Source organism: Carya illinoinensis, chromosome 15 (genome assembly GCF_018687715.1).
Source record: "Carya illinoinensis cultivar Pawnee chromosome 15, C.illinoinensisPawnee_v1, whole genome shotgun sequence".
Taxonomy (NCBI): Eukaryota; Viridiplantae; Streptophyta; class Magnoliopsida; order Fagales; family Juglandaceae; genus Carya; species Carya illinoinensis.
The window spans coordinates 11,812,099-11,836,333 of NC_056766.1; the positions used below are offsets into that span (position 1 = coordinate 11,812,099).

At 32.5% G+C, this 24,235-nt stretch overlaps 4 protein-coding genes across 5 annotated transcripts; 3 read left to right on the forward strand and 1 right to left on the reverse strand.

The window, feature by feature from the left end:
* Positions 1–733: 733 nt before the first annotated feature.
* Positions 734–2,252, forward strand: LOC122295484 (protein MIZU-KUSSEI 1-like). Its single transcript, XM_043104521.1, has one exon. The coding sequence runs from the start codon at positions 1,374–1,376 to the stop codon at positions 2,061–2,063; it is 690 nt and encodes a 229-aa protein (XP_042960455.1). The 5' UTR covers positions 734–1,373; the 3' UTR covers positions 2,064–2,252.
* A 9,921-nt stretch (positions 2,253–12,173) lies between these two features.
* LOC122295634 (transcription factor MYB73-like) lies at positions 12,174–13,347 on the forward strand. The gene has a single exon (XM_043104713.1). It carries the CDS (start codon positions 12,384–12,386, stop codon positions 13,089–13,091), a length of 708 nt encoding a protein of 235 aa, XP_042960647.1. The 5' UTR covers positions 12,174–12,383; the 3' UTR covers positions 13,092–13,347.
* A 6,027-nt stretch (positions 13,348–19,374) lies between these two features.
* LOC122295360 (blue copper protein 1b-like) lies at positions 19,375–20,298 on the reverse strand. The gene is made up of 2 exons (XM_043104365.1): positions 20,043–20,298; positions 19,375–19,849 (listed from the first exon to the last, which is right to left on the reverse strand). Exons 1-2 carry the CDS (start codon positions 20,224–20,226, stop codon positions 19,593–19,595), a joined length of 441 nt encoding a protein of 146 aa, XP_042960299.1. The 5' UTR covers positions 20,227–20,298; the 3' UTR covers positions 19,375–19,592.
* Positions 20,299–20,873: 575 nt separating this feature from the next.
* Positions 20,874–23,563, forward strand: LOC122295358 (thioredoxin-like protein HCF164, chloroplastic). 2 transcript variants are annotated; one of them, XM_043104364.1, is made up of 4 exons: positions 20,874–21,216; positions 21,369–21,941; positions 22,080–22,183; positions 23,238–23,373. In XM_043104364.1, the coding sequence occupies exons 2-3, from the start codon at positions 21,480–21,482 to the stop codon at positions 22,167–22,169; spliced, it is 552 nt and encodes a 183-aa protein (XP_042960298.1). In that variant the 5' UTR covers positions 20,874–21,216; positions 21,369–21,479; the 3' UTR covers positions 22,170–22,183; positions 23,238–23,373. The 2 variants fall into 2 exon arrangements, with proteins under 2 accessions (XP_042960298.1, XP_042960297.1); XM_043104363.1 differs by lacking the exon at positions 22,080–22,183 and having other exon boundaries at positions 20,880–21,216; positions 23,238–23,563.
* The last annotated feature ends 672 nt before the right edge of the window (positions 23,564–24,235 follow it).

The following is a 24,235-nucleotide window of genomic DNA, read 5'->3' on the forward strand; positions in this document are numbered from 1 at the left end:
AGAGTTTAAAAAAATTATAATGATTAGGTAATAATTAGAAAAAAAAATTTAAAATTTAAAATTTTAAAATATTTATATTTAAGTTACAATTAAAAAAAAAATTATAAAAAAATTTCAAATAAGATGAGACGAATTATATTTTTCAAACAAGCCCTTAAATTTTGATTTACATTTATGCAATAAGAGGTGCATATATTGAAGAGCCAGGTGCTACAGGTACTGGTCCAAGTACCCACAAATGAAATATATATATGTATATATATTTATATATATATAAAATAATGTTACATATAATTATAAAATATATAAATGTTATATAGTCGTTTTAAAAAAATATATAGTTTAATTTTAAAAAATTAATTTTTTTATATAAATTTTATATTTATTCATTTTTTTCAAAAAATTACACAACATTTATTTTCTCATGTAACTCATTTATTATATATAGATATATATATCTAACACAATAAATATGGTTGAATCTATTAAATGCTCGTGGTACCATGGCCATGCATGCCGACACTGCCACTTTCTATGTAAGTCATGTCATTGGTTAATTTTTTATGTAGACCCCCTTAAATTTTGTTTGTATTTTTTCATCCTCCATCAATAATTGTAGGTTGTGCAAAAAAAAGACTCAACATCATAGACAGCTGTTTACCAGACATGAGTTAAACCAGACATTATCTGTGTCTCTCTGAACTAAACAAGTGCATGATCATAGAAAAAGAACCAGGAGTTTTCCAGATTAAATGCAATGCTGGACCCTCCTTTCTTTATTACTATTGCCTTGCATGCTTCTAACTAGTCTGAATTATGCGAAAATATTTGTATATATGATATGACATTTTGGAAAGGAGGAACCTAAAAAGATGCTAAAAAGAGGGTCACAAGGAAAAGAAAAATCCATGGACAAACAACAGGATCGAGGATCAGATGTATATGCGTTTGGAGGAAAGATGAGTTGCACCTTCAATAATTAAGCGAGGGTTTTGGGATGTGTTTTTTGGAGAAAAGAAAGTGATGTTGATGCTCTATGTAATGATCAGAGAAGCACATGCCAAACAGCAGAGCCTCAGTCCCTAGCTTTTTCCTTCTTTTTCTTGAGTTTTTTCTTCCCCACTTACTTTGTGGTCCGACCTCTTACTGATCTTATCAGGTTTGAAGTTCAACCCCCTTCCTTTCTTTGCATGCTAAATTTGGCACTCACTTCAAGTTTTTTAAGACCGCTTTTTATCTGATCTCTCACTTCAAAGATTCCAAGGACAACCCAACCTAGCTAGAAGTTTCCTGACATCCATCTCAAACCGACAAAAGAATTGTAGTTAGTTTTCTTGAACCAAAACCTTAAAACAAAAGACAGATCTCCAAAAATGTCTCCTGTGCACTCTAGTCCGTTCTTTCAAATGGAGAATCCCGCAATAATATCTTTGCTCCGGCATAAACCAGGAGATAAGAAACGCACAAAGTCCACCGGAGGGCTCTTGAAAATGTTCAAGATCTTCCCTATGCTGACCTCAGGGTGCAAGATGGTGGCACTTTTGGGCAAACCCAGAAAGCCTTTACTCAAGGACAATGCTACAACGGGAACTCTTTTCGGCTATCGCAAAGGGAGAGTGAGTCTAGCCATACAAGAGGACCCTCATTGCATGCCAATCTTCGTTATCGAGCTGCCGATGCATTCGAGTGCTTTTCAAAAGGAAATGGCATCAGATATGGTCAGAATTGCTCTAGAAAGTGAAACCAAAACTCACAAAAAGAAACTGTTGGAGGAGTTTGTTTGGGCTGTTTACTGTAATGGGAGAAAAACTGGGTACTCCATTAGGAGGAAGCAAATGTCTGAAGATGAACTGTATGTGATGCAACAATTGCGAGGGGTTTCGATGAGTGCTGGGGTTCTTCCAAACCCTTCAGATAAAGAAACAGCAGATGGGGAATTGACTTACATGAGAGCAAGATTCGAGAGGGTTGTTGGATCTAAGGACTCTGAAGCTTTGTACATGATAAATCCAGATGGTGCAGCAGGGCCTGAATTGAGTATTTTCTTTGTGAGAGCTCATTAACTAGACTAGTTTTAAGCTCTTGTGTCCATGTTTATGTTGTAAACTATATAGGAATTAATTTAAAAGTCACATGTTAAGATGATTTTCTCAAGTATTTTTCTTTGTTCTTGGCTGTAGTACTGTACGTACACAGTCCATGGTTTTTGCATATATATGGAATTAAGTGCCTGCCTTCTTTCGTTGAGATCATTTTCAGAATGATATCATAATATCTTCTTCATAATTTAGATTTGGTTGACATTCATTGCCGAATCTTCTGGCCCCCTCTGCAATTGAAAATCTGTTCATTGAATTATATGATTTTCTGTACCAAATTTGGAGATGCAAGTCCCATAAGTTGTTTATGGGCCCTTGAGGGTTGAAGGGCAGTGGTTGTGAAAAGTTCTCGCTGTTTTATTTTTTATTTTTAATTTTTATCCGCGATATATATATATATATATATATATATATATATATTTATGAGTAATGCTACATACAGTCGTGGAATTATAAACGCCGCGTAATCGCTTTGAAAAAGAGTAGGGTCCACGATTAAAAAATTAGTTTTTTTTTCATGTGGATCCCATATTAATTATTTTTTTCAAAGCGACTGCACGTTGCTTGCACAACCACGACTGCAAATATCATTTCTCTATATTTATATTCTATTAAATAAGTGTCAATGCAAGGGTGAGCAGTGAATTTTCGTCCCATTTTTTTTTTCTAATTTTTTCCTCTATTTTGTCGTGAAGTTTCCATCGTTTTTCTTTTATCTACCTCTCACCGACGGTCTAAAGTGTATTTTTACACTTTTCACTTATTTCTTTACAGCTTTCTTCTTCATTATTTTTTTTTTCCTATTTTACCTCTGCTTTTATAATGAAATGGGTCACTCAAGCCCAAAAAGCCCAAAGGCTGAGCCCAATACCCAAAGGCCTTTACCCACCAAGGCACTTGGTGGCCCACCCAAGGGCTCTCGATCCGTATAAACTGGATTCAGAGCTTCAGAGCGGAGGACAATCGGCTATCCTAGGAGCACAGGAAAGTTGCCTCAGCGAAAACGAAAGAATAACACACCATCTTGACGAGACTAAATCTTAAGATAAAACGGAGAATCACACGGCATTAAATGTGCTTAACAGAGAATCACATCGCATTAAATTCATTTCTCAGAGGGCCACAACGCATTAAATGGATATGACAAAAAGGATTTCAAGAGGACACCCCTCCCCCTAATCGTAGGGTATGGCTGCTTGGCCTTTGAGACAATGTATAAAAGGGAACCCCTAGGTATTGAAATGGGTTATGCTCTATATACTCGATATATCTTTTAAATTCTCTATTTTCTCTCTACTCTCCTGTGTACTTTCTAAGAACATTACTGACTTAGGCATTAGAAGTTCCCTCGGCCACCTAATAGCCACCTTCCATTGATCCTTTTTCTATTTTTGTAGGCCACTAGACCAAAGACCCGGACTTTTGAAAGCCCAGCCCATAGGCACAAGAAACACGTCGTCAACAGAAACATTCTCACCGATTGAACGTTCTCCATCCTAATATTTTTCGCTTTGAATCTCAACATCTTGTATGCATAAGGTGTCTTAATTTATAGGATCAAATAGATCATACGCATATGCATTACATAAAATAAAACCCAAACAGAACGACTAAGATTTTAGAATTTCAACGACTTTAGTAAAAAAACCATACCCATATATGTCAAACCAAATAAAATTTAAACAAAATCTGTAATACATGTATAGATCTAAAAAAAAAAACAAGATCCATTAGATGATTTCTGAAAACCATTCTTTACATCAATTGGTCAAAATGAAATCAGATCCAACCAAAAACAATATCTAATATATACTTAGATCTAGAAAAATACATGTTCAATGTAATCACAAAACATGCAGAAGCGAAATATGAGGGATTTTTAGACCAAAAACCAAACGGTTTTTTTTCCCCTTCACATTGGAGAACATTTTTCTCAGATCTTGTGGAAGATGACGATGGGTGCTGGCAAAATATTGACTACACAAGATAGAGTGACGGAGAAGTTAGATCTTAGTGGGTGGGAGAGAGAGAGAGAGAGAGAGAGAGAGAGAGAGAGAGAGAGAGTTTGTAAGGTTTGGTTAAACGGTGTGGTGTGGAAATTGGGGGTAGGGGAGGAATGGGCTGGGCTTTTTGTCTAAAATTGGAGAGGGAGGGTTGGACTTATTTTTAATTTTTTAGACTTTAGATGTGAGAAATAAATAATTTGGGCTTAACAATTAGGTTATAGTCTTTTCTTTTTTTCTTTCAAATTTATACTAATTGCTCATAAAATTTTAATTAAAAGAATTATTTAAAAATTAAATTTTAATGTTGTGCAGCATTTTATTTCATTTAATTTTGAGTTCTGTAAATATTGAACTGAATTTTTTATAATTGAGTACAAATATGTAGTTAAATATTTTTTTTTCTTTTAATAGTGATTTTCTTTTAATGATTTATTAAGATATATAATTTTGAAACTTAAATATTTCATTATTTCTAGATAACTTTAATAGTTTAATAAATAACCTGAAATTAATAACACTATTTGAGATAGATTTATTATTTTTAATGTAGTAAATTTTTTAAAAAATTTCTTTAATTGTAAAGCTTAAAGTTTATATTATATTATTATATGAAAAATCATAGTTTCTTGTATTTCTTTCTGATATACATCATCACACTTTATGAAAAATTATTATCATTTTTGACAAAATAAATTATTTTCCTTTTGGTCTTAAGGTCTGATAAATAAAATATTTTCCTTTTCTTCTTTGGTTGTAAATAAATACAGTTGTTCATAAAATTCTAATAGAAATAATATATTCAAAAACTAAATTATATAGTTAAATACAACAAGAGACTGAGATCAATGAACTCAAATACATGTGAAAACTAATATAATATTTCTTCAAAGTATAGCTTGTAGTTTGTAAGAGCTTTTTAAAAAAATAAATAAAATAAATAAAAATCAACATCATAACATTTCATTCATGAAATAGAATCCATACAAAGTTTATCCGTAATTAACACGTTACGAATACAATCTGATCCTTCCTCCATCTATATCTTCTTTGCATCATCAAGTAGTGCATACTTTGCCAATTTGTAGAAACTATGTTAGTTTCTCTACATACAAATTGGACTTTTCATGATTTATTGCAGCAAAACATACTTCTAATATCTTAGAAACCAGTCAATTCCAAGCCCAACTCACATCTGTTGTAGAAACAGCTATAACTACAGCTTGTGTATCACCTTCAAAATGTATATTTTTAAAACCTAACTCAGCACACACTTCCATAGCCTCTACTGTGATAGCCTTGCACAAAAACATTTGGATTTTCCCTTCAAAATCCCTAACCATAACTCCAATTCCAATTCTTTTAGATTTTGGATCCATAGCTGCATCAAATCACCTTGATGACACCAGTTTCAAAAACTTTTGTCAACTTTTTGAACCATTTGGTCTCCTAAGATGTTAACTTGTCTATTCTAAAATTCTTCTAGTCCTTGTTGAGCAGCAGAAAACACTTTCTGAGGTGTTTCAAATTTATTCTCAAAGAGAAATACATTCATTCTATACCAAATTCTCTTCATGACAGCAACCACCACTTCCAATTGTTCATCTCCTAAGCTAACTAGCAGTTTCTTCCATAGCTTTAGGAAATCGTTAAACTGCTAACATCACTTATGCACAGGACTTTGATTTACAGACCACACATCAGCTGTTGCTAGGCAATTCTATAGCACATGGCAAACTATCTCTTCTTCTATCTCACATATGGGGCATAACTTTGAAGTGATTATCTGTTTCTTTATTAAATTCCATCTAGGAGGAAGAATCTCATTATAGGCTTTTCATATGAACATTTTAGCACTATTCAAGACATGAAAACTCCACTTTATTCCAACAGTTCTCTCTATCTGGTAGATCTGAAGTTTCACCTCCACGTGATCTTTTTGTTGAGTGAACTAAATGATATGTACTTTTAACTAAAAATATCCAATTTTTAACAAAGTCCCAAACCATCTTATAATCCACTCACATTTTGCTAATAGGAATGCTTAATATGGCTTACGCTTCCCTTTGTGTGAAGACTTCTTCAATGATAGATTTATTTCAGCAACTCCTATCCTCGTGTATAAGCTATTCTACTCTTACCTCACTATCTAACCTCTTAACAGGTGATTGGATTTTGTGAGTAGATGGAACTGGTATCCATCTATCTTTCCATATCTTGATCTTCTTTCTATTACCAACTCTCCAAAGTAGCCATTTCTTCAACAAGTCCATAGCAGACCAAATGTTTCTCTATATTTGAGATGCCCCAAATCCTATCTTGGAATCCAACAACTCAGAAGATTTATAATATTTATCTTTCATAACTTGAGCAGCCATGGAGGATGGATTATAAAGAAGCCTCCAAACATGTTTAGCTAGCATAGCTTTATTAATAGTAAGGCAAAATATAGCATTTAATAGTAAGACTCTTAAATGCAAAATTATCCAAATTATTAAGCAAGACAGATCTCTTCATGATTTAGGGATGTTTGAAAATATGTTTCATCTGGTCTCGTCTCTTATCTAATTATTAAACAATACTCAAATATAAACATTTTCAAACTAATCATTACAAAATTTTCAAACTAATCACTTCAAATTTTCCAAATTTTCAAATAAAAAAAATTTAACTTTTTCAAATCTCAGAATAAAAATAATATTATAACAATATTTAAACTTTATAATATTTTTTTGTTCAATTTTTTCTCTCATTTTCTAAAATTCAATAAATACTTAATTCAAACTATTTCATTATTATTTACAAACCTCTTATTACTAATTATAAAATTTTTATCTCATTTTATTCTCTGAACATCCAAATTCTCTTTGATTTTGATTTTGATTTATTTTTTATTTTTTATTTTTTTCGTTTAAGAAAAAATCTCTTTGATTTTGAGAAGGGGACCAGTGTCCCTGGGGCACACACATATCCAAACAAACAAGATCCTTCTATAAATCCATATATTAATCCCTGGAGAAGTCCAAAACTATTCATCGTGTGGTTGGGCTTCTTCTAGACTTCTACTATTGGACATAATAGCATTCCGATTCTCTCTCTTTCTCTCTGTCCATTTGCACAGCAACTTGCACAGTCGCACGCCTTTCATGCGGAATTGGGCTGTTGCATAGGGAAAGTGGGACCATCTCTGGTTCGTGCAGGAGCAGGTACACACACATACATGGAAAAGAGGGTAGCATCCCGACAAGCTTTTCCTATCAGCTTATTAATTCTGATTGTTCTTTTCCTAGCTCTCTAGCAACAAATGAATGTACATCTTTTTAGACTTCAAGGTCTAAAATAAAAGGAAATATATTTATCAAATTAATTATATAATATTTAATGAGTATATTTTAAGAAATTTTCTTGATAACTATAAATATTATAGGACTGATATTATGTATTTATTTTATTTTTTCTATTCTAAATTTTAGAGTTCGGATCAAAACTATAAGTGATCTGAATCAATAAGAATCTATTATAAGCACATTATAGTTACTATTTAAGTTGTTTGGATAGTAAGATAAGATGATATGATTTTAAATAAAAGTTAAATAAAATATTATTTTTTAATATTATTATTGTTTTAAAATTTTAAAAAGTTGAATTATTTATTACATTTTATGTAAAAATTTGAAAAAATTATAATGATGAGATTAGATGAGTTGAGAACGTTTCACAATCGAAACGGTCTCTATACTCTTAATAAAAAGAAGAGAAATGATTTATGTCCTGATTGTGTGTCCCGATAAGTATTTTTTAGTGATATTGTGATATAAAAAAATTAGAAAAAAAAATTATTCTTCTTGGAATCGAGCTCGTGCTACAACCTCATGTTTTTAACCTTCATTCTTTCGCAATGCATATTACTATTACTTATCTCTAAATCATTTGATAATTTATTCAAATACGATGAAAATGTATTCTCAAAACGGGTCATGCTCACTTTGGAGTTTGGAAGAGTAAACTTCATGAAGTTCCAAAGCTTACCCAAAACCCAGAGTCCATATTGCCTCAAGTATAGACAAGGGTGGGTTAAAACAATGTGCATAAATTTGCCTCGGGTCCTGGACCAAAACAACAAAACAAAACAAAGTCAGTGATGCTGTAATCCTTGATTCCTTCCTGTCTATGGGCTGCAAAGTAGAGGTGGGGTAGCTTTTCTTTTCCTTTGCGTCTCTTTCTTTGTTGTGTGCTAAAGAGGCTTTTACCATCTTGCTTTTCTTCTAAGAAAGTGTTAGATTTATATAAAATAAATTTTTAAACTGATATAGTTTAATATGAAATATTATATCGATTTTATGATAAATAAAATCTAATATCTTATGCCAAATTTATTAATTTATAAATTTATTTTTATAAAATCTCTTATTATAAAAAAGAAAATAATATTTACAATGAGAATGGCAAACCATCCTTTTCCACGCAATATTGGTTTTGTTATTGGTATTGGAATTGGGCACGAGGCCTTATGTGGGACCAAACCGTCCGGCAAATGGGTTGGAAGGGAACATCTTGGGTCTCACCAAATTCCAATGGCTACTATAATTCTCATCACATTTTAATGGTGTGCATTAATATATTTCTATCTGAAAAGTTATTAAATTTAAATGATGATTAAAAAGATAATGAATATATTTAAAAAAGTTAAGCATGGAAGATATCTAATCATCTAGAGGATCTGATAATCTTAGTTATTGATCTTAGTTTATAATCTCGATTCAATGGTTTGTATAACTATCTAATTGTTAATTCTAAAGGATGGAGACGAGTTGTGTAAATCAGACGTCCTGAATTTAAAACTCTATATAAGACTATGAAAGGCATCAAATTGAGAAAATTTTCTTTTAAATTATCCGAGATACAATATCGAGAAACCAATCACTTGGGCCCTGTTTGAAAGCTGGATTGAACATAAATTAACTCATTTAAATTTAATTTTAAGTTGAGTCTAATATCTAAATACCCAACTCTCTAATCACTAAATTTATATTAACTCAAAACCTCTTTAAAAGTAGGACCTATAACCTTTTTCAACTCGATATATCTCTACACATGATATTCATAATTTTGTTTAAATTTTCATAAATACATCTAAATTCATCTTAAGTGAATCTCATAAAACTCATTCTATCATTTTAACTCACTATTATTTATAAAAAAAAAAAAGTCAATTCAGCTCAATATTCAAACATATTCTTAAAGATTTTCACTTGAAAAATTATTTTAAAATAAAAAAAAATTAGAGATGATAAAATTGAAAAAGGAGGAAAAGTTATTTAAAAGAAAAAGGAAAATAAACCAACTAACGAAAAAAAAAAAAAAAAAAGACCCTTCAATATCAATTATCAATCACAAGGTCCCACAGTACAACCGCTTGCGGAGAATTATTTGTGTCCGGACATCTGAGGAAGGCTTTGTTTCTTCTTCTTTTTTTTTTTTTTTTGAAATTTTCCTTGCAGTCCCGTCCAAGTCCACTGGTCTTTGAAAACTCTGGGAGCGAGTCGGTGTCTTACAATTTGTAGCCAGCTGTAATATCAACTGCCCAACTGCCTCTCCGTAAACTTACATCACTCGTCCTCCAATTTTCCATTAATATGCCCTGGGCGGCTACGATGCAATCATGATACCTCTCCCCGTTCAGATTGTCCAAACTCAATCCCCTATCTTGTATACATCGCGTGGTCTCACGCTCCAAACATTCCCTTTTTCTTTCTTGGTTGGGATAATTCCTCCCTCCCTCCCTTAATTTGTCTCATAGCATTTTTTAAATCTAAATTTTTAATTTAATATTGATTTAAATTATTAATTAATTTTTGCTATATATAAGTTAACGTACCACTTATAATCAAACTTATTATAATTTTTAAAAAAATAAAACAACAATAATTTTTTAACACCACTTTCTAAATTAACAATATGATGAGCGTATAAAAAATAAGGCTTACAAATAAATGTTTACGTGGTTGATTATTTTGTTTACAGCGTAATTTCATAATTATTGAATTATTCGCTCAAATAAAGTGTCGAGAGAATTCACTGTTTAAAGTTTGTTAAAAGTTTGTTCAAGTGAATTTCTAGTAAATTCTTTACTTAAGTGACATATTGTGTGAACGTGAATTTTCTTTTTGGTTATTCTTAAATCACAAACATGTTAAAAATTCTTAGCCGTGTTAGCTTCGACTTGGGCCTTATTGAAAATTCATCAAAAAATATAATGAATCTTTATTGAGTTAGATTATCAAATCAACTTATTTAATACAATAATATATCAAGTCTACAAACCCAAGTTAATATGACAATGGTAGGATGGGGCTATAATTGTATGGAAAAAAAACAGCATGGGTGAATTTTATTTCATTAAAAAAATAATATTGATGTAAAAAAATAGTAGGCAACCCTATTGTTTAGAACTTCTTTGTATACTCTCCGTCATTCTTACCATTCTCTTTTACCTATTTTCTTGCATATTCCTTTATTTGAAAAGGACTTTATTAGATATAGTCAGAAAATGCAGTCGGTGTGCAGTCGGCTGTACGGAATGAATAAAAAAAAATTATAAAAAAATTATTTTATATTCAAGGGGACTTACATGAATAAAAAAAATTTAAAAAATAATTTTTTTTTTCATATAAGTCCCGTATTAATTCACTTTTTTCTCCACGACTGTACGCCGACGTGTATTTTTCAAATAATGAATGTAAGACCATTCCTTCCTCTAATTAATGTGTATTTTTCATTTTAAACCTAAAATCAAATTAGCATACTATATCTTAAGTTATAAAAAATTATAATGTTAAAATACGGCCTTAATTAATATATACAAGATCACTTGTTTTTTTTATTTAAATAATAAATATTTGACCAAAATTACATTTTTCAATATTTCATTCACATATATTTTATAGTTCTCAAAATTAAAAATTTTATTTATAACCATTTTTACATATTTATTTATAGATTTTACTGATATAATTAACTGCGTATTAAAAAATTAATATAATTAATCATATTTATGAAATATATAAAAAATATATAAAAATAATTATATATAACATCACTTTTTATAAAATATAAATCTTACATATTTTTTTAAAAAGCTTATTATTAAAAAATATATTTTCTTATTTTTTAAAAATAAAATACACGAGACTTGTATTATTTTGACAACTTGGCTAGGAAGAGTGGATAGAAACAATGTCACGCTCCGGGGGAAGGGGCGTGGGGGAGTAGCGAGTGAGCTTTCTTTAGATAACACCAAAAAAGTCAAAGGGATTCAAACTCAGATCACGTGAGATTCTTACAGGCTGTTAGTGGGCCCATCCGACGTGGAAGACGTTGAAGTCATCTTCAAGCTAGTTATTTTAAAGAAGTGGCTGCCTCTCTGTGTTCCCTTTTGTTTTGGTTTTTTTTTTTTCGGTTATTGTCTTTGCGACGGTTGATTATGGCCGTTGATTGGAGTAAGAGAGCGGCTTTGGATTACGACTTACAGCTAATGAGGTTGGCAAAGTAGTCAAAAAGCATGCGGTCCCACGTTCCGTTTTTTTGTTTAAAATAATAATAATAATTATTATTAAAAAATATACATATATAACGTTGGTTATGTGTTCGTGTTAACAGCTCTGTCTTTCCTGTCATGTTTTAAACGCTCCCGATAAGCACTCCCCATTTCTGACGGTACGATAATTGTTTATTCATTTAGCTTTTCCCCGCTTTACCATTTTTACCCCCCCTTGCCATACATTATGTTACGGTAGCATTGAACTTGATCAAAAACCAAATCGTTCCGTACCGAATATTTGCGTTCGTGTACTGATGATATTAATAGAGGGGTAAAACCGTCAAATGGGATAGTCGTTCAGACAAGGCAGAACCAGACCGCGACAAAACTTGTTCGCCGAAAGAAAATCTTAAAAAATAATAATAATAATAATAATGAGAAATAGAAATGAAAATGCGTGGATGGTTAGAATCCCCTACCCACTTTACAAAAGCCAGTTTCCTAGAAGTATCCCACCTCTAAAACGACCTCCATTGGCGCCCATCAAGTGCATGCACCTCTTCTCTCTCTCTCAAACGCTCTGTCTTTGCCAGTGTGTGTATAAAAACCCAAACACTTCGCTCTCTTCATTCTGTCCACGCCCCTCAGCTTCTTCTTAGAACTTCACTCTCATTAGCTAAATCTCTACTCCTCCTGTTTGTGTTTGTGGTTGTGGTATTTTGTTTTCTCCGAGTTTCTTTCATGGAAGGAATTAATAGGTGTTCTTCTAATTCATCCACTTCCTCCGACTCTTCCTCTACAGATTCTTCTTTATCCAGTAAGGCACCCAGAGATTGTAATAAACCAGATAGGATCAAAGGTCCTTGGAGCGCCGAAGAGGACCGGGTTTTGACTCGCCTTGTCGAGCGTTATGGCCCCAGAAACTGGTCCCTCATTAGCCGTTACATTAAGGGTCGGTCGGGGAAGTCGTGCCGGCTCAGGTGGTGCAATCAGCTGAGCCCCAGCGTGGAGCACCGGCCATTCTCTGCGGCCGAGGACGAGACCATCTTGGCAACGCATGCCCGGTACGGGAACAGGTGGGCCACCATTGCCCGCTTACTCCCGGGTCGGACCGATAATGCCGTGAAGAACCACTGGAACTCCACCCTGAAGAGGCGGGCCAGGGGTGGGCAAGACATGGACGGTAATGGCGGCGGAGGCGGTGGCGGTCACGACGGGTGTGCCTCCGGATCCGTGCAGTGCATGGGAATGGGGGAGGACGACGACCCGTTGACCGCGTTGACTCTAGCGCCGCCAGGGATCGGCAGTAGTAGAGGTGAATTTTCGGTGACGGAACGACGAACGGAGAGTATGCCGCCGGGTTTTTGGGATGTTATGAGGGATGTGATTGCGAGGGAAGTGAGAGATTACGTGAGCACGACCATGTCAGAAAACTCGGGTTTTCGCTGAACGATGGATGTCTTAGTAGATCGGGTATCGGGTCGACGTAATGCTAGCTTGTGGGTAGTTGGTTGGATTGATTTTTGCTGTTTAATTTGTTAATATAATTTTCAATTTTTCCAAAAGGAAAAAAGCTCCAAAAACAAAGCATTTAATGACTTAAGGCTAAAAAAACTCAGCATTTAACAAAATTATTATTATTATTAGATAATAGTTGGAGGGTGAGCATCTTAAAATCATTATAAAGGCTTGAGTGCATTCGTCATATTCTAAAAAATATCTTAGGGTATTATTACAATCTCCCTTAATTTCGATCTTGACGTACCAATTGGCCATTCCATCATACACTAGGATGACTTAAAGTTCCATAATTCTATCTGGTTTTGACTTTGATACTTTGTAAAAATTTAAGGAAAGTTAAAATCACTTTGGATTTGTATTCTAAAAGAACTGATTAATGTCAGAATTAAGACCTTATTAAATCTTTATAAAAGTCTTAAATTCTTCATTCATATTAATGCGATGTCTTATTCACCAATATCACTATCATCCTCATCCACAATATAGGTGGGCTATTGTATAATAAGTAAGGAGTAATATTACGTATAGTAATAGAGTGTACAAGTGTCGTACAATCACTTTAAAAAAAATAGAGTCTATTATTAAAAAATTAATTTCTTTTCATACGAGTCATGTATTTATTTATTTTTTTTAAAATAATTATACGGTACTTATATATTCATGACTGCAATTATAATTTCTCTTATATAATTTGCTATAATAAATTTGATCTCTATCATACTCGGATTTGTTATCTAAGATTAATGTTCTAGTCCATCACTAAAAAATACAAATGTACATTTTTCCTATGTTCGAGGTTGAGATATTATTTACCAAACATATTTTGGTAATTCCATATATGCACTACCATTAATTGGTAATTCATACTACATGACGGTTATGGACCATGAAAACTACTAAATTAATTTATTATGATCCCAAGTATTGAAAAATAAATAAATAAATAAAGAGCCAATGAAAGGTGAAAAAACACCATGAGTTGAATGGGATTCCACTTGGGAAGGAAAAAATAAGTCCAACATTCCTTTTTCAAGGTGTGATTATGGCATTTCACATAATGGTGTCTCACCACACAAGAATTCTACTTATTGAATTACAAAATATCAATAATCTAGAGAAATTTAAACTAAAAGTACTACTCATTCATGTTATTCCATGCATACAAGTCGGGCCGATTCCAATAAAGCCAGCTTAATGTTACATTTAGATGCTGAGATGATTTCAAATTATTTGAGTTAACTTGAGAATAGTAGTATTTTTTGAATCCCATTGAGATGTGTTTAAATATAAACAGGTTGATATATACATATGTTTAAATATATAAAAGAGGTTGAGATGAGTTTAACTTTTTTATGAAAAATTAAAAAAGTAATGGGTCTTATTAATAATTGGTTTGAAATGAGTTGAGTTGATTTAAACAACCAAACACACTACTAAGTAATGTTATTCATCATCTTTTAATTTATTATTATCTCGTCATTTCTTAATGTAATATTAAATTATTAAAAAACTCTTTATTATATTTTACTTTTAAACAATTAATGTTACATATGAAGATGATGATTAAAACTAATTTAAAAGCAAGACGGCTACATTTTTAGATTAGATAAATATTAAATTCCCCCCTCCAAATTTGTAAATATATTTTTAATCTCAAATTAATTTTCTAGTTCCCATGTTAGAAGTAGTGTCTAATATACTTCTCAAACAATTCAAAACATGAAAAATCTAACTTTTTGTAATGTAGATTGTGGTCGAAGTTAAGAATTTGGAAACCCTTTATTTATTCGAACATAAAAGTTTAGAACTTAAGATAGATGTGAGTCTTGATCAGGTGATCATGATGAGTGTAACCATGTGTGAGAGTATGCTTTCTCGTGCATTGTTTCAAGTGGGTTAGGCTTATTTCATCATATTCAGTACCCACCCATAGTTGGAGCAGTGCCTTACTATTAATGGTGGTGGCCTTGTAACAGTATCGAAGATAATATTCATTGAAAGATTCAAACTCATAATAATATAATTTATGATATTACAATAAATTACACAAATTATAGTTGAAGATGTGAAAAAAATATCGACATCATGTTCATCAACCTTGAGTAATATTTAGAAATGAAATAATCAAAAATATATGAGAAAAAGTTGAAAATTTAAAGTAAAATAAATATTTTATGCTTGAGTAATGTTTAAAAATGACATACTTTGAAAATATATGAGAATATTTTAGAACATTTGTATTCTCAAATGAATCCTATAATATAACTATTAATTGGCGGTATATTAGAGCAACCATCATACTATGTTGTGTGATACTTGCGAGTTGAAGGAGAGGAATGCATTGATGCTTAATAAAAAGGAAAAATCTAGTTGCAAATATAATTGTGCACTAATCTACATACTAATTTAATATGATTGGTCAAAAAGTAAATTTTATTGAAAATAATGTTAATTTAAATTTTAAGTATGAATGAATCAGTATTGGTACGTAAATTAGTGCACGACTTTATTTGTATGTAGCAAAACTCTAATAACAATACTTGAATTTTTATTCAAGTGAAATACATAGTACATATATAAATTGGTTTTGGTTTTATTATAGGCGATTTTTATTCTTATTTAGTGATTAGTTAATAAAAACTAAATACACGAAAAACACTTAGATACCAAATAAGTGATAAGATATAAAATAAATAATAAAATCTATCTCTTTTTATCATCTTAATCTTTTGAGATAAGTGGTGATTTCATATAATATTAGAGCAAGGATTCTGAGTTCAAACCCTGACTCTACGCTCTATTTCATTTAATTAAATATTCTACGTGTTGGGTCACACCCATTAAAAAGTAATCTGACGTACATGTGAGGGAGAATGTTAAGATTAAAATAAATAATAAAATTTATATCTTTTTATTAATTCCAACTTTCGAAATAAGTGATGATTTCACGTAAGAATATTGATTAAAAGGAGTATGAATGAAGGATCGGACATACATGTACATCTACTAAAATGGGAACCATAACCAAGGGTGTTAGGATGTTTATAAATTTGCTTCGAAAGAGGTTATAGACATATTATTTTAGAGAGATGCTTAGTCTATATCGAAATCTCACAAAAAAATAAAAACATAAAAAAATTACAAACTGTCATACATAGTTTAATGTGATTTATCATATGTAAAGTTCTTTTTATTATAAAGTATATATAACATATTACATTAAATCATATTAATTTATAAATATATTTATATAAGATTTTCATTTAGACCTATCCGTTCTCGTTATTTTATTCTCTTTTTCTTTGAAGTGCCCAAACCATATAGGGTACAGCTTTTGCAGAATGGACAGGCGCAGTACGTGAAATTTACTAGAGATTTGGGTCTACAAGATATCATAATTGGAGCATGGAGGAGATGCATGCATGCGCTTGAGATAGTTCATGCATTTTGGAAAGAACAAAGTTGGTGTCGATCCATCACTACATGCATTGGCAGTTGGATTGAAGATGCAAAAACATGTGCTGAATATATAGTTTGCAATCATGATACTTGCATGCTTATACATGCATTATTTTAAAAGCGAGGCTAACACAACATCCCACTCTCGATCGAGATAATGCTCTATCGTATTTTTTTTATTATATTATGTTTAATTTATAAATTTATTTATTTTTTATTATTAAATATTTATATTATAAATGAAAAGAAGAAAAAAATACATATTTTTGCATGTATTTTGGCCATAATTCTTTTATAATTAAACTGCAGAATCTTAAAAAAAAAAAAAAAAAAAAAAAAAAAAACTGCAGAATCTTATATCTTTTCATGGCAATACTGCTTTTTACAAAAATCCGACATCATGGACCACACATTAGGACACCAGATTGGTTTATCCAAAGAAGAGTCCCACTTTATATGGATTCTTTTGAATTTTCTAAGTTCATGCAATGCACGTTTTACATGTGCATAAGTTTTTAATTTTGGGAATGCAATAAAGTCAGAGTGAGAATAATTTCAGTGGCTTGCTAAGGCATTTGAATCATGAACGTGAGTCCTGCTTATACGACCTATGACATGGGTTATTTTTACTAGAATAAAAAGATTATATAAAATAAACCTATAAATTGATGTGCCTTTATATATAAAATCTTTTAGATCTACTTTATAACAAAAATAACTTTACAATCTGACTTAATATATTAAACCATATTAGCTTATAACTTTTATTTTGTATAATCATTTTGTAACTAAAGTATTTTTCTATTTTTATACTATGATAGATAAAGATCAACCATGGTAATGGAAGTAAGTGGGGACAATCCCTCCTCCCTCTCCCCCCCTAAAAACAAGAAAAATAGAAATTGATCAAAGGCTTGCAGGATTGTAAAGGAATAAGTGTAAAGTTAGAGTTCAAACTTGAGATCTCTATTCTGATACCGTTAAAATAAGAACTTATTCCAAAATAAACTGATGATAAGGGGTATTTTATTATTTTCTATTTATGTCTTAACAAAACTAAGTTGTTTATAATTAGTCCAAACTCAACTCGAGCTCAGTCTGTTTAATAAATGTAGGACTGAGCAGCGACATTGTCAGAGGTTTCGACTCCAATTCACATAGCCTCCAATTTAACTCCGACTTATCTACTTAGCTTAATTCATATAAGTTTGATTTTTCTTGTATAAACTCTTAATAGTTTCATCTTTATTACTTTTACTTAAAAAAAATAAAAAGGGAATTATCTTAAATGTTGGAAAAGATAAAAATGAATCATCCTCCGTAGGCTATGGAATTATTTTCCAAAACTTATTTTAAGAAATAAATGAGTCATACTTAAATACATAATATTGCCTTAAGTTTAACTTGTACACAAAAAAAAAATAAATAAATAAAAGAAGAATGTTAACTTTATTTAAAAGGGCAGTGCTAGAGCCACCGAGAGTAGCTGCCAACACTGACTACTTCTTTTTTCATATATTTTTTTAATCTTTTTAAAAAAATTATAATATTATTAAAACATATACACTTAATCACTAAAAAAAAAAAAGAAGAAAACTATCGGTAGACATGCTTGGGAACCAATCCAAGCATTTCTCTATTTAAAAACTTCACTTAATTTGGGCTGGACTTAATTATAACCAGATTTTTGTCTGTTTCGTTTGTATAATGGGCCTAAATAACAACTCATTGAGAAACATGGGCCGAATGGGTGGAAAAGGATCCAGCATGGCCTTAGTATTTAACACGAATATTTCGAGAGTATTTTTCAAGTAGTTTTTGAATACCAATATCTAATACTTCTAGAGTAAATTGAAATGCTACGTATCGTATAATTTTAGGCGTGCAATCTTCAGAATTCATTTAAAAAAAAAAAAAAAAAAAGAGTAAAATCTAACATTTCAAAATAATTTTTTCATTTATTTTCTTAAAAAAAATGCGCACAATTTACTAAACTGTAAATATTATTTTTCATATTTCTATTGTATCATAAAATAATACGTTGATAAACTTGAATTCTTATATACTTTTGATAAGATAGCTTAGATAGGACTATCAAGTCGTTCTTATTTCGTAAATATTTAATAATTTTTTAGTTTTTAGGATTAAATATTTAAATAAGTACTCTTGTAATTTTCCTTTTAGATAAATTGATTTTTTTATATTTTAATTTTTAACTTTTTGCTTTCTGTTGTTTCAATTTTAATCAAATCAGTATTGCAATAATTAACGGATATATATATATATATATGCTAGCGTCACATGTCACGTGTAAGAAGACTTATATTCTTATTTATTTTCCCTCATTTTATTTATTTTTTTAATGTGTCATGTGACGTGAAATGATGTATTTTAGTCATCTACTAATGGAAAATTTGTAGAATGACGTAATATATCAAACGATGCAAATCACATCTGTTCATAAGTTTACTTTTATAAATTTGTAAAATATTTTTTTGTAACTAAAATATTTATCTTAAATTACTATAACAATTAATCAATCATACATGCAGTTTAAAACTCGCAAATTTTTAAACAAACAAAGTATTATTTTATTGAAATTTGCATAACATCAAGAAGAACCACAATTCTCTCACACTTTTTTCTTATAAACCCTCGTAATAATAAGAGTAATGCTATATATAATTATAGAATACATAAGTACCGCGTAATCATTTTGAAAAAGAGTGGGATATATTATTAAATAATTTTGTTTTTTCATTTAGATTCTATTTTTATTCATTTTTTGTCAAAATGATTACACGGCACTTATACACTATCCGAATGCAAATATCATTTTTCTAATAATAATAACAGTAAAAACAGCAATATTAATACACCCAACTTAAAAGAACAAAAAACAGCACTGCATCTTTCCATTGGCCCTAGCCTCTGTGATTTCTGTGATCATAAATACAGATTGATGACAGGTTAATAATGGCGGCGCGGCCATGGAATAGCAAAGAACTTCATTTGGCCTTGGCTGCAGTGAACGCCATTGTTCACAGCACATGCAAAGTAGTATGGCCTCCACTGTTTCAGCACAAACTCAAACCCCTTCCCACTCCCCTGGTTTGCGTTTGCCACAACCCTTGCCTTCCTGAAGTCACAGTTTATAAAGCTCCACAGGTTTGGCAGTAGGTATACATTGTGGGCGGAAGTGTTGCTTGGTGCTGCATATTTGAACACTGCATATATATGCATGCATGCGACAAAAGTCACGTATATCGTTAAATCACTATTTGTTCTAAAAACTTAAGCAGAGCATATGTCAGTGTTTGAAGTTAAAACACATATTTAAACAAATACTATCATACTATGTTAATTCATTACTTATTCTGAAAGTTTAAGTTAAAATACTAAACGATTGTCGACACTTACCCAGTTTATCGTTTATGTAAAAGGGACTGTTTTTGATAGCCCAATCAGTGTAGTTGAAGCCGAAGTTCCAACCATTTGACCCTCCAACCACAATGGTTTTGGCCTCACTCATGAGCACCAACAAAGAGGCAGTGAGAAGAAGCAAGATGAATCCTTTTTGTGCATTTCCCTGACTAAAAGCCATCTTAATCCTGATCAAATTGCTCTATTTTTGTGGGTTTTAATCAAGGAATGAGATGGTGGCAAGAGAGACTGAACTGATGTGGGTTTATATAGAGACATTTTCTTGGCAATGTGGGGGGTCAAGAAAACTGGCTTGAAAATTTGGCTGGCCACTCTTTTTCCACTCAGCTTTGGTTGGTAAGAGGAGGAAAATTGTAGGATTCTTCCAATTCAAATTCCTTGTTGATTGGATTCAAACTACGTACGTACGGATGTATCCCTGGGTTTAGGTGAAGTAGTAGTGGAGATATGTTATCTATGTTTCGGGCATGGTGGTAAATTCAAGGGGTTTAGGGGCACAATTAGTCTTCAAAATTTGGGTAAGTGTCCATTAAGGAAAAAAAGGACGAGGTTAAGATTACATTAGTGAGGCATTTAAGTCAAATCCGAAGCAACTGAGTGTGGGTTGTTGGGCCGTTAAAATGGGTTCATCGGTCAACTGACGGCACTTCTGTTCACACTTGTGGGCCCATTGTTAAATGGGCTGATAGCCCAAAACATTCTTGCAAAATTGCACCATTCAAGTTCAACATGTGCTTAAGACCAACCATATGGGCTAATAATAGCTTAATATATGGAGCCCAACCCATTTGTTAAAGAAAATGGGAACGCTAAAACGAATCCGTTTTGAGTGCACGCTAAACCCCTTCTCTTCTCCCCACCTTCGCATCCCCTACGTTGCCTGCCTCCACGCCGTCCGTCCACTGATTCCCGTAGTGTCTCAGCGCACACGCCGTTCGTCCTCTCCAGGTTGTGCCTCCAAGCCGGTCGCCCTCTCCGGTTCCATCCGTATCTCTCTCTCCCTCTCCCCTCTGCAATAAACCGAATGCCCCTTGTTCGCTCTGCCCCACGCCGTCCCAGCCATCGCCACGCCACGCCCCGCCACACGCCGCAAGCAGGTTTCCGCACCTCCGTACGTCACTCCTGGACGACTGACCACGAGTTTCCGTTGGTAAACTTCTCGGTTCCCTTCTCTCCGTCTTCTGTTATAGCCCTTTTCTCTTTGAACCAGAGGTTGCTACTGAAAAGGTGTTAGCTTATAATACTTATTCATTATTTTTTAAAGTGGTATCTGTATCATTTTCTTATATTGTTTTCTTCCAGGCTGACCATTACCTTCCGCTATTGCATTTAACATCCTTGGATTCGTCACCGTTGGGGTAGCAAACGAAGGATCTTTAGGTCCTCCTATCTAGGAAAGTTAAGTTTGAGAAAATGAATCCGTTTCCCAAACAACCTTTGTTTTGCCTGAAATTTCCTTGGGACAACCATCAAAATCCAAGAAATGCCAACATCTGCAGCTTTGAGGGTCCTTGGATATTCAAATCCTTGCATAGTCTTGGATCTGTTGCTTTCAATTTTGTCAGCTCCGTTTCAAAATCCTCGTATCCATGGATGCGTACCTTTAAGCCTTTCCAATTGGATGCTGGAACCAATCAAAGTCAGAGTTTGAAGTCAAGAAAGATCTTGACTCCTGAAGAGCAAGGAGAGGCAGAGCAAAGAGCGTTTGCTGCAGCTTTGGCAACTGGGAAAGAGGCTACAGTGATGGAGTTTTACTCACCAAAATGCAGACTCTGCAATTCTTTAGTTAATTTTGTTTCCGAGGTGGAGGGCAGAAACTCAGATTGGCTCAACATTGTCATGGCAGATGCAGAAAATGAGAAATGGTTGCCTGAGGTACCCTACGTTCCTCCCGATTTTACATGGACATACATTCAATATTGAGACTAACATTTGTATACTTGTTGATAAAGGTATCTGGCATTATATCGAGGTTCTCGTTATATTATTTTAATTTATATTTTCCTGTTTTAGGTTTTCATATCTTGGCTGATTTTTGCTGAGCTATTGCTGGTTCTCCTGGGGGTGGTGTCCCCGCTCCCTATGACTTGTTGCAATTTTTAACTTCAACAGAAACGGTAGTTTTTCTTATTAAGTAGAGGGAAATATATCGAATTAGCCCTTCCATTCACTTTTGTGTTTGAACTCTTCCAATTGCCTGAGAAGCCATTGATCACTCCTCCTAACATTCCTGTAATGCAGTTCTCCTTAACAACCAAAACATATTTGGGTTAGGTTTAATGCAGTTCTCCTTGACAGCTGAAGTATATTTGGGTTAGGTTTAATGTATAGTCACCACATTGTTGTATTTTTCTTACATTGATCTGTTTGTGTTGGAGAGTATAATAAGCATGTGTGGTGGAGAGTAATACACTAGCTTTAAAGTCTTTGTGTCACGATCTTGCCCTTTGAAACGGATATAACAAGTCTAGTATAACTCTGTTGCTATGTCTCATATGTTTTCCAGATGAAGAAAGTGCTGATGACATGATATGATTGTTAAATGCGTTGGCAAAATTTTAAACAAGAAGAAACACACTTTTATCTATTGGGGACGACTAAATGTTGCAATGAATGTGATTATTGTTCTTGTATTATAGGATTTCTGCATTAACTTGCTATTGATTTCTCAACTTGTTTTGATCTTGTGGCTATCTTGTTTTATTTTATTGTGGCTATTTTGTTTATGATATTGACTGCAATCTTGTATGTGGAAATGCTATGGAAGACCCATGTCTTGATTCAATTTCCACGCAGCATTGCTTGTAACGCTCATGCTTAGCCAGCTGAAATGGGTTTGAATTAGGTTCATTTAGTGTTCCTTTTCAGCATAAACAAAAATGGTGGCAGTCTCTTTTAGGGTGCTATGGTGGGTGGAGGTTTTTATTTTTTTGGAGTATGACAAACAGCTGAACAACTTTTTAATTTCATTAGATTAGTACAAATTTTCAACTGTCTCTTTTTCCTTCTTTCCTAGGAAGTGGAGTTAAGTGCCTGGAAGTCTATATAAGCTCATCATTTAAGTGGACAAAAATTCCCAACTCTGTTTGGTTCCTGCTTCCTCCCCCCCATGATATAATTGATTAATATATGGCTTTAGCTGATTTTTATCCTTATTCCTTGTCAATGCAGCTTCTTCATTATGATATCAGATATGTTCCTTGCTTTGTGCTGCTGGACCAGAAAGGGAGGGCACTAGCCAAAACTGGCGTTCCAAGCAGTCGTTTACATGTAGTAGCGGGTCTCTCACATCTTCTCAAAATGAAACGTTCCCAGAAAAATAATCACTAGATTTAGTTAGCATTGTGCCCATTTGAACAAAAATTTTGTAAGCAGCATGTAATGTTTCCAAGTGATTGGAATAAAGATAGTGAGGGGGTCTATTGATGCACTTCTATATTGTAAATGAACTTAGAAGAATCATCAGTGCATCTTTCTACATGGTTGGATGCAGACAATTGCAAACCTCCACATATATGTGTCTTTTGGTTAGGTCTAGGAGTGGCAATATGTGATATGACATGTAAATCCAATACAAACAGGACAAGAAATTAGCTGATTTGAGTTTGATATTAAGGAATTCGGTAAAAACGGGTTGACTCATTAAGACATGATTTATAAACGGGTCAACTTATATAACACAAAATCAATCCATTTGGACTTGTTTAGAATTTATTTCAAAATTAAAATTTAATTATCATTAAGTTGTGATATTGGTTACGGGTGTTCATCCGGATCTGGATCTGGATTTCAAAAACCGGAAGGTTATCCACCTAAATTGTAACTGGATATCCGGATTGTTTGTTTTTTTTTTTGGATTAAAAATTGGATTCGGGTTTATAACTAGATTGGGCTGTGTTTGGGTGTTGAAGTATCTTCAACACTTCTCACTACTATTTATTACTTTATTATTACTTTTCACCTACTTTTACTACTATTCTTTACTTTTTATCTATTTTTTATTACTATTTATTACTTTATTATTACTTTTCACATACTTTTTATTACTATTCACAACTCTCCTCAACACTTATCAACACCCCAATTCTCAATACTTTTTAATCCGGGTTCTGTAATATTTTATTTTAAAAAAAAACTTTATAACTTTTTAAAAAAATTATAAATTATAG

What these genes read in the sequence shown, in the direction of transcription:
- LOC122295484 (XM_043104521.1), top strand. Translation starts at nt 1,374, where the DNA reads ATGTCTCCTGTGCACTCTAGTCCGTTCTTTCAAATGGAGAATCCCGCA.
- LOC122295634 (XM_043104713.1), top strand. Translation starts at nt 12,384, where the DNA reads ATGGAAGGAATTAATAGGTGTTCTTCTAATTCATCCACTTCCTCCGAC.
- LOC122295360 (XM_043104365.1), bottom strand. Translation starts at nt 20,226, where the DNA reads ATGGCTTTTAGTCAGGGAAATGCACAAAAAGGATTCATCTTGCTTCTT. An exon ending in TTACATAAACGATAAACTGG is followed by an intron (nt 19,850 to 20,042) that starts GTAAGTGTCGAC and finishes ATATATATGCAG; the next exon opens with TGTTCAAATATGCAGCACCA.
- LOC122295358 (XM_043104363.1), top strand. Translation starts at nt 21,480, where the DNA reads ATGAATCCGTTTCCCAAACAACCTTTGTTTTGCCTGAAATTTCCTTGG. An exon ending in ATGAGAAATGGTTGCCTGAG is followed by an intron (nt 21,942 to 23,237) that starts GTACCCTACGTT and finishes TTGTCAATGCAG; the next exon opens with CTTCTTCATTATGATATCAG.